At 45.0% G+C, this 16,874-nt stretch overlaps 1 protein-coding gene across 1 annotated transcript; it reads right to left on the bottom strand.

Annotated features, from left to right (window-relative positions):
* Nucleotides 1–3,478: 3,478 nt before the first annotated feature.
* RPL24 (ribosomal protein L24) lies at nt 3,479–16,424 on the bottom strand. Its single transcript, XM_089652906.1, has 6 exons — nt 16,356–16,424; nt 16,135–16,210; nt 12,625–12,735; nt 9,720–9,856; nt 4,451–4,508; nt 3,479–3,605 (listed from the first exon to the last, which is right to left on the bottom strand). Exons 1-6 carry the CDS (start codon nt 16,358–16,360, stop codon nt 3,525–3,527), a joined length of 468 nt encoding a protein of 155 aa, XP_089509032.1. The 5' UTR covers nt 16,361–16,424; the 3' UTR covers nt 3,479–3,524.
* Between the last annotated feature and the right edge of the window lie 450 nt (nt 16,425–16,874).

Consider the following 16,874-nt stretch of genomic DNA (forward strand, 5'->3'; position numbering starts at 1 on the left):
CTGTTGCCTACATGCCAAGTGGTCATCAGCAACCAATGTAGGCTATCCCCAGTATAACCCCTCTACCACTTAGCATGCCTGAGTTTGTAGCAAGCAGTACCAAAGGTGTAAACAGTGGAGGGACTTGTGTCAATGTATTCCAGGAAAACAGTACAAAAGATGTCAGCATGTCCAAATGAGGGGTGGGCAACCAAACAATTGCAATGTCAGATTACCAGAACAACAGCTGCATCTGAATGGATATAGCCAACAATTTTTCACCCTGCTCCTTCAAATGGAAAATGTCAGGTAGGAGGCTGGAACCAGGAATGAATATTAAGTGATTTTCAGTCAAAATTCAGTGTATGCACTAGAGTTGTAGTAAAGGTCCTGATGACAGATGCTTCCATCATCAAAGCTGATCTCCATTATATAGATTGTGTTGCATAGGATGCCACTCAGACCAACCCAATACTGGGTAGTTATGTGGCCTCAGCCAGTGCTGCACCAGCCATGCCCCCTGATGTATTTTACCCCACCCACTGGTAGCTCTGTGATAAAGCTCCAGCAGACAGGGCAAAATGGATCAACGGCATGGCTGTAGCAGCACTGACTGAGGCCACACAACTGTCCAGCGTTGGGTTGGTGTGATCAACATCCCACACAACAGTTTGACACTTCCAGATGAGTGAATTTGATGCCTGCTCCCATATTCAGAGTACCAGCAGGGGGATATTCAAGTCTCAGCTTTGAGTAGCACTTCAAGTGTCTTCATGACCCTATGATTTAGATGCTATAACTATAGGGCCACTGAACTTCACATTGCTAGTGTCTGTTTCTTCAGATTATACCTGGAACAGATGGCCCCTGAAAAACCCCATGTATGGGCTGAGGTCACTCCTAGCGGAGGGACTGTTCCCTCTGTCTCTATATGCAGACATGTTGCAGCCACATTGTGCTGATGCTACTAAACCCAGGGTTTGAGGCAACAGGTACTCACAAACCAAGGCAGCTGGTACTGCAGTTCAGGTCACAATAGGACCATATTCAAAGGATTGGGAACTAAAGACTGAATAGTGTTAATTGTGTAGACCAGTGATGGCGAACCTTTTTGAGCCCGAGTGCCCAAACTGCAACCCAAAACCAACTTATTTCTTTCAAAGTGCCAACACTGCAATGAAACCTGAATATCGAGCTTTTGGTTTAGAAAAAACAACTCGTACAGTAGTGCAAACTAATTAACAGTACAGGGATGACCGGAGACTGCGGACACAGTACAGGAGATGACCGGAGACTGCGGACACAGTACAGGAGATGACCGGAGACTGCGGACACAGTACAGGAGATGACCGGAGACTGCGGACACAGTACAGGAGATGACCGGAGACTGCGGACACAGTACAGGAGATGACCGGAGACTGCGGACACAGTACAGGAGATGACCGGAGACTGCGGACACAGTACAGGAGATGACCGGAGACTGCGGACACAGTACAGGAGATGACCGGAGACTGCGGACACAGTACAGGAGATGACCGGAGACTGCGGACACAGCACAGGAGATGACCGGAGACTGCGGACACAGCACAGGGATGACCGGAGACTGCGGACACAGTACAGGAGATGACCGGAGACTGCGGACACAGTACAGGAGATGACCGGAGACTGCGGACACAGCACAGGGATGACCGGAGACTGGGGACACAGCACAGGGATGACCGGAGACTGGGGACACAGCACAGGGATGACCGGAGACTGGGGACACAGCACAGGGATGACCGGAGACTGGGGACACAGCACAGGGATGACCGGAGACTGCGGACACAGCACAGGGATGACCGGAGACTGGGGACACAGCACAGGGATGACCGGAGACTGGGGACACAGCACAGGGATGACCGGAGACTGGGGACACAGCACAGGGATGACCGGAGACTGGGGACACAGCACAGGGATGACCGGAGACTGGGGACACAGCACAGGGATGACCGGAGACTGGGGACACAGCACAGGGATGACCGGAGACTGGGGACACAGCACAGGGATGACCGGAGACTGGGGACACAGCACAGGGATGACCGGAGACTGGGGACACAGCACAGGGATGACCGGAGACTGGGGACACAGCACAGGGATGACCGGAGACTGGGGACACAGCACAGGGATGACCGGAGACTGGGGACACAGCACAGGGATGACCGGAGACTGCGGACAGCACAGGGATGACCGGAGACTGCGGACAGCACAGGGATGACCGGAGACTGCGGACAGCACAGGGATGACCGGAGACTGCGGACAGCACAGGGATGACCGGAGACTGCGGACAGCACAGGGATGACCGGAGACTGCGGACAGCACAGGGATGACCGGAGACTGCGGACAGCACAGGGATGACCGGAGACTGCGGACAGCACAGGGATGACAGGAGACTGCGGACAGCACAGGGATGACAGGAGACTGCGGACAGCACAGGGATGACAGGAGACTGCGGACAGCACAGGGATGACAGGAGACTGCGGACAGCACAGGGATGACAGGAGACTGCGGACAGCACAGGGATGACAGGAGACTGCGGACAGCACAGGGATGACAGGAGACTGCGGACAGCACAGGGATGACAGGAGACTGCGGACAGCACAGGGATGACAGGAGACTGCGGACAGCACAGGGATGACAGGAGACTGCGGACAGCACAGGGATGACAGGAGACTGCGGACAGCACAGGGATGACAGGAGACTGCGGACCTTTGGGGAGGGAGGGGGAGCGGGTACCTGAATTTGACAGGTACCCGCTCTTACTTCCGCAGAGTTTTTTTTTTTTATCTTACCTGTTCCTCGATCCAGCCGCGCGCTGTCTTTCCGGCTTCTGTAGTGTGGGCGCTCGTCGGACAGCCGGATGCCCAGTGCGCATGCGCGAGAAGCGCTGCGCTTTGTGATTGGTCCGGCGGCTTCTGGGATCTGTCATGTGTCCCAGGTACCGCCTTACCATTCACAAACAGCACTGCTTCTTGTGCATGTGCACTTGGGACCCGGCTGTCACGCACACTACAGCCGGGAAGACAGCGCGCCGCTGGATTCTCCTGGCGTGCCCACAGATAAGGCTCGGCGTGCCGGCTGTGGCACGCGTGCCACGGGTTCGCCATCACTGGTGTAGAGGATTGCAATTTCGCTCAATACAGTGTACAGGAGACTGAAATGTTCCCACTAGGTTCTCTCAACTAAGGAAATCCCAAACATTTTGTAGAGAACATGAAACAGAAAAACTGTATTTAATAAATATGAAAAGAATGGCATGTTTAGGGGGGAGTAGAGAGATTCCACAGCTATGTGCATTGCAGGATCCTTGATACTGGGAGAAGTATAAAGTTACATCTATAGTATATAGACAGCCAGATATTTGAATCCATGTGCACTGTTCGAGCTGGATACTTGGGAACGTTGATTTAGATATTACATAAAAAGCCTTCAAGACATTGATTTTAACTAAATCAAGCGGAGAGATTTTTCAAAAGAGTAATTTATTAACACATCCAATAGGAAAATGTTTAGCGTTTTCCTCCAACACGGGGAGCCTGCATCTTTACTGGCTTGGCAATCTTCTGCTTGGGTGCAGCCTTAGCTGGAGCCTAAAATTGACAGTGAATATTTTATACAATTAGAATAGTGTAAAAAAACAGCAAATGTTTCATACGAATAGCATGAAGTCAACAAACTCTCCCCCCCCCCCCTTTTCATGTTATCTATTTGATGAATTCAAACCTGAGCTCTAACATACAAGCAGAGCGTACCCAAAGTTTTAGGGGTCCCAGGGTGTTCTGAAGATAATCCAAGCCCTCAGATTTATAGTGTAAAGCTTGGCCACTGATCATCCCATTAATAGAGGCAGACTTGAAACTACTAACTGACTGGATGCAGCCACTGATTTTTGAGGAACCAGATGAAATTTGTGTAGTGGGATGCAGCTCTTCGACAATAGCAGTAGCCTTCAGGACATTTATGGCCAGCTTTACTGTGACCCGTTATCTTTTGTTCAAGAAAGCAAGCCTAGAATACACATTTTAAACTCACCCTGTGTATGGGATATACAGCCCTAGAACTTACATTTTTATTCTCCAATACAATGCTCCTGCCCTTCCTAAAAACTTATACCTAAAAACGTTTTACTAGGACAGGTAGGCTCTTTTGGAACCACACATAAAACTAACCTATTTACTACAAATAAACTGCTATACAAGATTAAACCGCTACGAACAAAACCAGATTTTTGCCATAAATTCAGAAGATAGCGCATCTATTGCGAAGCACATTCAAAGTGAAATTTTTAACAAAATGAAAAGGTTTCCCCTTTAAAAACTTATTGCCCTTGAAAATATAACAAACATCCAACCTGCTATTAACCAGGTTTAATCTATTAGTGTATGGGTTAAAACATCAGCCACTTTATTTACAGACTAATGATGATATTCCTTACCTTAGCAGGAACAGCCTTTTTGGTAGCCTGTTTAGCCTTTTTTGCCTCTTTGGCAGCCCTTTAAAATTGGAAAATAAAAACAAATTAAAAAAAAAAAAAAAAAAAAAAAAAAAAAGAACACAAAGCATTTAGTTTAAGAGATTGTTTGAAATCAAAAATACACCAAATAGTTTAATCTTTTAGAGCTGTAGACAGCAATGTATTCATGCTTTTATTCAAATACATATGCTGTCTAATGAACAGGACTTATAAATGGGTTTAGTTAAGTCACTTATAACAGACTGTACAATCAAATTCTTATCTGTTCCATTATTTTGCTTAATGTTTCCAAGTTTGACTCTTCAGCTTGGTGCTTAGGATCACATGAATTTTAAGTTGCTGCCATGTCAAGTGCCAGGATTCTGTCTCCCAGCTACCAAGTATGGATTACAGACCCCCTATATTTTACATTCCATCAACAGGACTGCTACTTGACAACATTATGCACACCTGGTAGGCGATAAGACTGTTTGGTTACTGCTTTGTCATCAGGTGACCTCTGACTCAAAGGAAAGCTAAATAAGGGGACACATACTGTACTATAATTCAGAGGTCTGAACAATTCTGATCATTTGAGTGTGTAGCTTTTACTCTTCTCTTTAACCGCTTCCCTTCCGCCCTATAGCTGAAGTACTGCTACAGGGTAACATGGGTGCGCAAAATCACGTATGATGTGATTTTGCACTTCCAGGTAGGGTGCACGCATGTCCCTTACCTGCACCACAGCTGACAATCAGCGGGTCCCAGACAGTGTTTACTTACCAGCGCCCAGTGATCGCTGATCATCTGAGGGGGGGGGGGCAGGGGGCACTGTTTGTAAACAAAACAGTTCTCCGTCAGCTGCTGCACACTGCTTTGCATGGCTGTGCATAGCAGTGTCATGTAAAGCAGTGTGCTTACAGTGAAGGACTAACACACAGCCCCTCTTAAAAGACAGAACACAGTTAACCCTTTAATCGCCCCACGTTAACCCCTTCCTGCCCATTGCCATTAGTACAGTGTCAGTGCTTTTTATTAGCACTGCTCACTGTATTGGTGTCACTGACATCAAGAAAGTTCCCCCCAGTGTCAGAATGCCCGCCGCAATCCTGCTATAAGTCACTGATGGCCACCATTACTTGTAAAAAAAAAAATCCCAGTATATATACACACACCATTTGTAAACGTTATAACTTTCACGTAAACCAATTTACACGGTATTGGGATTTTTTTTTTTTTCCAGCAAAGATGTAGCAGAATGCATTTTGATTTACATTTTTTTACTGGGCATGTTTAATAGCAAAGTCAAAAATAGTTTCTCAAAATTGTCAGCCTTTTTTTTCCTTTATAGCGCAAAAAAAAACCAAAAAAAAAAAAAAAAAAAAAAAAAAAAACGCACAGGCGATCAAATACCACCCAAAGAAAGCTCAATTAAAGAAAACCAAAAAAAAAAAAAAAGAAAAGACGTAAATTTAATTTGGGTGCAGTGTTGCATGACTGCACAATTGTCAGTTAAAATAACAGCGCCATAAAGCAAAAAATGGCCTGGTCAGGAGGAAGGGGGGGGGGGGTAAGTGGATAAAGAACTGAACTGGTCAAAGTGAAGTTTTAGTTACGGATGGAGCTTTGTGGCCTGAGCAAACTCATGGTGTTTATAAGTGGATATTCCAACCAGAATATTGCCCAGTTATTTATCCCAACTCTGTCTTTCCAAATTAGAATTTCAGATATTTCTGACCACTTTTGCATGCCAGCAGCTGCATTCTCCATAGCGAGTTAAGAAAATGTGCACGTTTAGCCAAAAAAATGTTCTAGTTCTGGTTTGAACAATGGAGGGTTTGGACTCGTCTGTTACTTTTTGTAACATGTTAAATCCACATTCATGGTGTAACATCTTACAAACGAATCTGCCCCCGCTCCTCCATGGTGTTCTGTGAATGAATGAACTACACGTCCTTTGCAGCTGTCAGCTTGTAGTTCTCAGTGAACTACCATGGTGCTGTGGAGCGCCGCAGTAGGTCATCGATTCTTCCTGTCAGTATATCTGCTTGTCTGTACATCCTATATGGGCAAGCAGATATACTGACAGGTCTGCAGAAGACCTGCATGGCACCAGAGACCGGCTGATCATCGATGTAATGCTTTAAAAAGGCAGCAGAAACAAAAAATAAACCTGCAAAAAAATGTGCATTTATTTTTTTTTAATAAGATGAACTGATCCTTTAATGTCACTGTTTCACCAGATAGAAAAAAGGTGCTACAGACAAAAAAAAAAAAAAATCTGACAGGGATTCTGGCTACTAAAACCGTAAAATCCCTTTCTCCGAGTTCATTGACAGACACAGCCTCTCTTTATTATCCATGACCAAACGGGGTTTTATAGCCCCACCTACAGGAGGACGACACTAGGCAGAAAAAAATAAGCCATTCGGTACTTCCTATAGGTAGTCCTTTCTGGATACAAAACCCCCTCTTGGCTATAGGCAACACAGGCAGTGACAAGCAGTGTCAAAGCAAAAAACTCCAGAATTGTGGGTGCTGTGTCCATCAATGAACTCAAAGAACGGGATTTTACAATGAGTAACAAAAAAATCCCATTTTCTCTTACATTCATTGACAAGACACAGCCGCCTCTTCATTATCCATGACCAAACAGGGATGTCCCAAAGCAGTGCCACGAGGGGTGGGCAAACCAATTAATGGAGAAATCCATAAAATGCGATAGGCACCACCTCAGAATTGCCCTGCAAATGCCTGTATAGTCCAGGCACACCCAACCACCATCTAAGTTGCTAGATGTCACAAAATGCTTTAGGCCATAGCATTATATGAGGTGACATACCTACATCTGTAGAAAGCAGCCGGTTGCGGTATCAGGGACTACACACTTCTCACCCCTTCACACATAGCCACCGGCTGTCACCAACAAAATGGCCACCGGCTGAGGCTACTTAAAGATAGCCAAAGCCTCACTACATAAAAACTGTCAGTAGAGGATTGCCACGAGCAGGGGAAAACTGCCCACAAGCAATATGGCAAAGTCACAACAACAGAATCTGTTTCGCCTGCAGGAAGTGGTGCCAGGTGGATAAAGTAGCAAAGTAGGGTAGGTGACCAAGACTGCGGACGCCATAAGCCACAAAGCGCTGGCCTAAATTTTTTGGACTGGCCGAATGCATGGTGCACCCAACCGCAGTAAAACCCAACCGAAACCCTGGCCCGGTGTAAAGCTGTACCAAAACAGGAAGGGCCAAGCACAACCAGGGAACAAAAAGGTGCCCACACCTCACATCCCTCACCATCACTAGGCATCTACCCACCAGAGCAATGGTGGGAAAGTCCATGGTAATCATTGCCACTCGACCAGCAGACTGCCACAGGAACGATATCAACTGAGTGCCCATTGGGGAACCCCAGGGGGAGAGATGATACCAAGTACAGTCATGCAAGACCAATGCCCCGGGGAGGAAGGTAGACTCGAAAAGGGCTGAAGGGGAGGAGGGAACCCCGCAGAACAACCACCCCAAGGAGTACCAGAACCCTACAGCTCATATGGGGAAGATGGGGGCCACCGATCTACTTACCAATCCAATGGAGGGTGCGGGTAAAATTCATGACAGATCCTCCTCTCCACTGAAATGGGAGGCTGTTGGCAAGGGTAACAGTGAAGCAGACTATAGCCGACCAGTCTTGTGTGTCCCAGTGAGACCTTTAATGCACTGACTGCCCTGGCGCAGGCTGCAGCTTTGTTGCAGCTGACTGAGCACAGAGCTAGCGGTCTGTACATGCTCGCTGGTCAGACTGAGGTGACCACTGGATCTAGATTTTCTAGCACGTCGCCCGGTCTGAATTTTGATAGAAAATCTCTGCATGAAAATCCCAGAAGAGAATAAAATGAAAAAAAAAAAGAAAGCCATGGGATCACTAGTCCCAATACACACAAAAAAAAAAAAAAAAAAGTCCGTACTCCTGAAGACACTAGGCAGAATGACTGGATTGCCTATAGCGCAGAGGGGAGTTTTATACATAGACTGCCCATAGGAGGTGCCGAGTTTTCTTTCAGCCTAGTGTCCTATTCCTGTAGGTAGGGCTATAAAACCCTGTTTGGTAATATATAATGAAAAGGCTGTGTGTGTCAATGAACATAATAGAAAATACATTGATTTCTCTGTGGTATGGTTGGAGAATTATCTATACTCTGGTAAAAAGTGAGCAGGGCAGAAGGGAGGTAAAATCCAATGGCGCCCCAGATAGCAGTAAAAAAGCTGAAGTGCTCCAACTATTCCCCACTTTACTTAAAATTAAACATTTTGGCTGGAAACTAACTTAAGTATCAAAAATGGAAATGATTTTGGCAGAAAGGATCCTTGAAGAGTTTGGGGTCACCTGAAGTTTGAAAGTTGCCACCCTGTCCACTGGCTAACACTGAGGCCAATTTACAAAATCAAACAAGAGCAGGGTAAGTTATGGTACACTTGTATCCCACACATAGCGATCACAATCTTTGAATATAGTTGAATCTTACACTGATAATCAGCTCAATGCATGTCCATTTATCATCCAAATAATGTTGTTCATGAACAGCACATGCACTAAAATAGGGCATGTCAAACCCTGAATGCAATTATTTTGGGGGGAAAAAAAAGCAGCATATGTATTTATCACTAGACCATCTACTCAAAGCATGAACACATGGAATCTTGTATGCAGGCTGCTGCTCAAGCCAAAATGTGTTCATAAAACACACATGCATTTGTACAAAAGCATTGTACTGCACATTAAAGGGCTTATTTTTTACAGCTTGGTGGTATAACTGCAGCCTGCATAGGAGTTGTGATAGAGGGCTCGCTGCACAAGTGTGGCCATGAATTTTCAGCCTGAGCAACTCTAAACAGCAAGCCAAAGCTATGCTACTGAAGTAAAAATCCTAGACCATTATAGATTAGGTCAGAGGGACTAGAGAGACCCGTCCCAATTAAGGGCAGTTCAAACCTGAACGTGGTCCACATTCCTATGCAGTTCCATGCAGTGTAATTTCAGCCCATTCATTTGATTGGAATTCCTAAGGTGTACAGAAGCTGCCAGCCCAATGTCCAAACTTTCCGCAGTCACATACCACTGGATGACATTTAACCCAACTTTAAGGTTCCAGCACCTCTATCACTATTTAGGCTAACATTTAAGATATGATGGATTACCTGTAATAGAAATTACAATAAAATTATATGAATCAGAAAGAAGCTGGCCTTACCTAATTGCTTGTTCCCGCTGAGCCTTTCGCACTTCAGGCTTCTGGTTTCTCTTGGCCATAATTTCAGCCAGAGAAGCACCAGTAATAGCCCTCTGGAACTTCACTGCACGGCGAGTACGCTTTTTCTGGACTTCTTCCTGGGAAGATTTAAAACTTAAAATGAACCACACTTTTTGAATGCTGGTATCACTACATCGTAGAAACACTGCATCTCCATTTACTGCTGCAGGAAAACCCTCAGGACCATGTCCCTGTGTGTTCCTCTGCAGTGCGATTTTGAGCCCATTCACTTCAGTGGATTGAAATTGCACCAGATCACACAAAGTAGTGCATTCACTACATTTTAAAAACACGCCACACCAATCACGTTACTCTGGTACTTCGCAATCTAGTGCCTGCGAACGCAGTGCATAACGTGCCGTTATGAATTGCAGCAAAGGCAGTCATTTTGAATATGGTGTGGGAAATGCACACGGAATGCACCTTTTCCCACAGCATGTCCAAATTTAGCTAAACTATAATTACTTTACAAAACAATAGTTTTCAAATGCCAAATAACTTCAGAATCTTCAGACCTGTTTAACATATTAATCAGAGGATAATATTTATACCTAGTTGATGTGTTAGAAACCACATTTTATTTAGCCATCTCTTTGACCGAAATACTAGAAATCCAACAATCAGAAGCTTAGAATATTCAGCGCAGCAAACCAAATTTTGAAGATCCAAATTATGTTCACAAGTGCCCCATAATGAAATACAAACTAAAGACTTTTAAGGTGGGTCTGACAAAGATTGGTGCCTAGGAGGCAAATCCAGTTCTTAACACTAATACACAAGGCAAAAAGGGTTTCATGGAACTAGTAAACAGTGAAAAGAGATGTAAGAATTTTTGGCCATCAGACTTAGGTGTCCTTTTATGATGCAGCGGTAAATGACCACTGCTCAGTCCTCCTCTGAATGCCTTTTTATGAAGCGGTGTAGATCGCTTCTCCTGAGGATAGAAGTGAACTACAAACGCTTTGAACGCTAGAAAATGGCTGCTGTTACCATAATCTCGTGTGATTACAGTAAGATCAGTCAAACACCGTTTATGAAGCAGAGGTATATTACCGCTGTTTAGTTTGCAGCTCCCCCGATTCTCCAGCTCTGGGCTGAGAATTTGGAGGGAGAACACAGATCACCAAGGAAAGGCTTACATCCCTCCTACATACACTGACCGTCTGTGTGCTGAGATGATCAGTGGAGAACATGTTCTCCACTGATCATCTCTGTTTCCTAAACCACTAATGATCGGAGATCAGCAATGATCCTCAGGATCGCCACTGATCTCGGTTTCATAAGAGGACACAATGAAATATAGCGTTCTCTAAATGAATTAAGGTATATTTACACACTCCCTTTTGTCAGATTCTTTTCGATTGTGACCTAATAAAGAGCCTAAAAAGGAGGACAGCCCCTCACAAAGGAAACTGAAGATGTCACTTGGTTGCATCTTCTGGCTTTTCTAAGGAGCCACAAAACCATCCCATTTTCTTATCAAGATAGTGTCATTGTTCTTACAGAGTTCAGACTTTAAAGCTAACAGTCAAGTGCGGTGACAAAAATGCTTTGTTAAAAAAAAAAAAAAAAGCTTTACTAGCATATTAGACCCACTCGTTAGACATGGCACTTTGTTATACAAGAAGGGTTAGAACCTCTAGGTTTTGCCATCCCTGGTCACACTGAAGAGAATCCCCCAACTTCTTATCTTGGTAAAATGCTGGTCACAGCCAGCAATGATTGATGAGCTCCACCAGGGTGCAGAAACTTGTGTGTTGGAAGGACCAAAGGTCCATGACCTCACTGAAGATTCTCACTTCCGGTGACCAAGTTGAGTGGTGAAACTTCCCAAACAGTGCCAGAGAAGGCAGAAGCCTGAGGCTCCAAACCTTCCCCAGTATAAAATTCTTATCTGTGAAATTTCCTTTCACTGCCTGTCCTGGTGGTTACTCAGTGGAACATGTACTGTAGATAGCAGACCCCCTAATATGGGGCCAAGACAGTCAAAAGGTTTGTTTTCATGAAAGAGGGCCAGAATCACTCCATGATATATGACCAAGATAGAACTCTTCAATGTCAGTCAAACGTGAAGATATACTAACAATGCAACTAGCAATAACGGCCCACCACTGCTGCAGTTCCAATGGTTTCTCAGCTGACAAGTCATATCCCGCATCTGATTGGCTAGTAGCCTGTGACACAAGAACACTGGCCCCTGTGCTGTAGCCCACTGCCAGCACTGCTTTGCTGCAAGAGTAAAAACATATCAGCACAATAAGAGGGTATAGCCCTATCACAATGCACTGCAGATAGCCAACCATACAAAATAAAGCACTGACCCTCCAAGTTTCCAAATCTACCGATAGCATCCTCTGTACTTTAAAGACCACTTAAAAGCTAGGTCTAATGCTGCCTAGAATCATCAAGAAGCCGGATGTTTCTACACACTACTCCTGTGTGCACAATCCTTAACTGCTGCTCATAGCAGCTACAATTTCATTTCTCTAACTGCACAAGGAAAAAGGACAGACAGGAATTAACTGTTATCAATATATTCACATGATGTCCATTTCTAACATGTATACGACAGCTTGTTTACGATTACAATGACTCACGGGAACAAGTTTGAAAGATGCCAATGGTGGCCCTCTTTGGAAAACACTTGTTGCTTGGCTGTTCAGAATCACATATTTTCTCTATTTTAGATAGCACTGAAGCAGCATAATGAAAGCCAGGAAATAAACATTCCCTGTGGAGATGTCAGTCCTCCTCACAGACACTATTGAACCAGCAACTCATTCATTTAGAATTGATATGCAACATAGTTAAATAGTAAAGTCTGCACTGCAGGAGTGATACATACCGACTGCCCTTTCTTGTGTTTTCGTCTGTACAAAACAGTCCAGTTTATTTGCCGAGGGTTCCTCTTAGATAGGAAGGCAGATTCACATTTTGCATTCAGGAACTGGAATACCTAAAGAATAAAACAAAGTCCAAAATCAGACACTTTTTAAGTTAACCTATAGGATATGTATTTAAAATAGAGCTGTTGAGCTCTGTGTAAATTCCATCATGGTCTTTTTTTCAAACCTTGTTTCTGTGTAGATTGTATAAACAAACATGAGGTAGCTTTGTCTGATGCTTATAGATGCAGACCATTTTTCCCCTTCTATAAAATGCTATGTAGAGATTGCACTTTACTGCTCCTTCTCAGTCTAATCAAAAACAACGCACTCCATCTGTGACCAACTGTTTTGTCAACGTGCTAGCTAATCTGCCCTACCTATACAGGTAATCTACAAAACAAAAAATTAGAGCAAGCATTAAAAAAACAAAAAAAAAAAAAAACAAAAACACCACACACATCGCTGGGCGTCTGATGTTTATGTACGGAGGGGTCAAGCTTACTGCATGCTCAGCTCAAAGATAACACTCAGTCCACACTAAAGATCGGTAGCTGGTGGGAACTAGCAATCACGTGATCACTAACAGTCACATGATCACTGATCCTTCGCACCCCCTAGACATTCAAATTTAAAGGACAACAGGGCAGGCAGGAAGGGGTTAAACAGTAACCACCTTAAATATGTAAACAAGGATAGCAAGCACCCAAATATTAACCACTTGCCCTCCTTAGGATTTACCCCCCTTCCTGAGCAGGCCATTGTTTGCTTTACGGCGCTGCGTTACTTTATCTGAAAATTGCGCGGTTATGCAACACTGCACCCAAATGAAGTTTCCATCTTCTTTTCCCCACGAATTGAGCTTTCTTTTGGTGGTATTTGATCACCTGTGCATTTTTTAAATTTTTGTGCAATAAAAAAAAAAAAAAAGTCCGACAATTTTGAGGAAAAAAAAAAAAAAAAACACAAACTATATTTTTGACTATTTGCTATTAAACAGGCCAGGCAAAAAAACAAAACAAAAAATCAAATTTAGTCATAAATTTAGCCAAAATGTATTCTGTTACATGTCTTTGCTAAAAAAAATCCCAATATGTGTAAATTAATTGGTTTATTTGCAAGTTATAGCGTTTATAAAAATGGCAGTATACACTGGGATTTTTCATTTTATTTTTTACTAGTAATGGTGGAGATCAACGACTTATAGCAGGACTGCGGCAGACATTCTGACACTGGGGGGAACTGACTGTCACTGACATCCCCAGTGACACCAATACAGTAATCAGTGCGAACAAAAAACAAAAAAACAAAAACAAAGAAGAAAGCACTGACTGTACCAATGGCACTGGGCAGGAAGGGGTTCACATGAGGGGCGATCAAAGTGTTAACTGTGTACAGGGAGTGTTTTACTAGGGAGCCAGGGTCTGTGTGCTTCACTGTAATCACACTGCTCTGGATGGCTGTGCACAGCCATCCAGAGCAGTGTGCTCAAGCAGACAGGGAGGAGAACTGTTAGTAAACAAAACAGTTCTCCTCCCCTTCGGAGATCTTTGGAAATCACCGGGCCCAGTTAACACCAACACCACTGATGTGCACTAAGTGAAAATGTGACCTGCTCCATTTAAACTCAGTGCAAGGCATCGCAGCATCTTGCAAAGCACATTAGAGAAAGAAAAAAATTATATGTGGCTCCAGCTATTAACGTATTAAAACATACGAAATTTAAAGCAGACATTCCCCCATAAATATGACAGGGGTCATATATCCACAGACACACCATGGAATATTTAGGACCTGGAAGAGGCACAGATGAACACACTAGGAGCCAATTCGCACATGTGCGGTGTGGATTGAAGCTCAGGTTACACAGCTAATTGATACAGTAGGTGTTCAGAAGTTCATGTCAGGTTTACACCAGGTTCAGGACAGGATTATCCTGTTCACACATATGCAGTTTAGAAACTGTTCCCATTGAAGTCAATAGCCAATAGAAACTGTTCCCATTGAAGTCAATAGCCCATAATCTACACCTGAACTGGACTGCTCAGAAATCGTACATGACTCTTTCAAACCACACTAAATCCGCACCGCCAGTGCACTGGACATATGTGAACAGGTATCATAGGATGCCAGAATATGCCCCCCTGTGATCACTGTGTCCTACAGACACAGCTGATCATGTGATACGGAAAATGGCCAATCATTGTGGCCTTTTACCACGTGATCAGCTGTGTCCAATGACAGCAGATCACCAGGTAAATACAGTTACGCTGTCCCAGCGTGAGGAAAATACTGCTGAGAACCGGCAATTGTCAGTGAAGGGATCGGCACTGATGATCAGTGCCCTGATTATCAGTACCACCCACCTGTGCCCATCAGTGCCACCCAATCAATGCTGCCCTGCAGTGCTGCCTCATCAATGCACATCAGTGAAAGAGAAAAATTACCTGTTTGCAAAATTTTATAATAGAAACAAAGAAAAACTCACATTTTTTGCTCTTTTGTTTATAGCGCAAAAAATAAAACACCAAGCGGCAAGTAAATACCATCAAAAGAAAGCCATGTGTGAAATAAATGATAAACATTTCATATGGGTAGTGATGCATGACCGCGCAATTGTCATTCAAAGTGTGACAGCGCTGAAAGCTGGCCTGGGCAGGGAGGGGTATAAGTGCCCGGAGGCAAGTGGTTAAGGGCTCATTTACACCTGATTTATGAAGATCAATTGGTATTTGACTGGTAGTAAAAGATGCATTAGGTCCTCACTGCCTGTTTTAACCCCTAAATAATGGACAACTGTGCACATTTGCAGTGTGGCCCTATTCACTTGAATGGGTCAGGGGTGGTACTGTGAGCGTGACAAGGGGGTATGCTCCCTGCTGCGAAGCAAAGCACTGCGGCCCGTGCACCCCTGGCTGCTGCCCCTGAGGCAAAAGAGGCATTAGTTGTAGGAACACAGACCAGCTGCAGGGTTTGATGGGCTTGCTGTCCCCAGTCGCAAATGTAAACAAGCCCTAAGCAGCCAATCACCAGAGAGGAACACTGCCACCTGAAGGAAGGGACCAACACAGTGCAGAGGGGAGTGGGATGGAAGGAAGAGACCCTGTCATGGTGACCTGAATGGGCCAGTGACAGCTCCCCTAATTGTTGGTTATGTGGGTGACACTTGTGTATTGTCAGGAGCTGGCAGAGAGTGTGGTCTGATCACTGTGCAGCAACTGGCCATTCCAGCTTAGAATCTAAAAGCCAATACAATGCACACAAGGGAAGGCCAGACCATTCAGCTTCTTCAGCTAGAGGCCTTTATAGGCCCCCTCATCCCCCCCCCCAGAACATCTGAGGCCTGCTCTATTCCCTGGACACAGTCCACAGACTGCCTGCCCAGGGAGAAGGCCCAGACACAGGCCTGTACTACACTCAGCCCAGAGGCATGCTGGGAGCTCGCCCCGACCACACAGCCCCGTCCATACCTTGCCGTCCGTCCTGGCGTAGCGCCGGCCATGTCCCGGGTAGATCTTGTAACCGCTGAAGCTGCACAGCTCGACCCTACAACGAGAAAATGAGAGGCGGTGAGTGTGTGCGGGGCCCGGGGCCAGCAGCCGCCCATGTTATCGGAGCGGAGGAGCCGCCTGCCAGGGAGGATGACAGCGGATTCACTCAGAAACATTTCACTACTATCAGCTCCGCTTACTTCATGGCGCCGGCTAAAATGGCGAAGAGGAAGAGAGGATTGTGGGTAATGTCATATATATAGATTCGGCGGGAGGGGGCGGGGACACGCGCTGTGTAACACATTCACTGCTGGGGTGAAGTCACTGGTAGACGCCTCAAGTGCAGTCCTGTGGAAGTGTATCTATCCGAAGAACGGGAATGGAAGGACATGCAGCTTCTTAGTCCCGAGAAATGGTGGCGGCATTCGTTCTTTATTCGGTTTTTTTTTGCTTTTACTTTCACCTGGTGGTAAATACCACTGACACACTTCCTGTCCTCGGGTGACAACGTTCATACTATATACCAAGGCCGGATCTAGCCTGTCTGATCTGGGGGTGCAATAAAAAAAAGTCAGGGGGGCATAATGTCGGTAGTGTGACAGGGATGCATGGAACCAGTTTTCCCTGTTTACGTGACACACTTCTGTACCAAAGAGTAATAACCCTGAAGTAATGTCTGACAGGTAGTGCAGAAGTGGTGCCGGAGTGAACTGGGAATG

This window comes from Staurois parvus, unplaced genomic scaffold, assembly GCF_062004578.1.
Source record: "Staurois parvus isolate SC_StPar_1 unplaced genomic scaffold, SC_StPar_1.0 ptg000696l, whole genome shotgun sequence".
Taxonomy (NCBI): Eukaryota; Metazoa; Chordata; class Amphibia; order Anura; family Ranidae; genus Staurois; species Staurois parvus.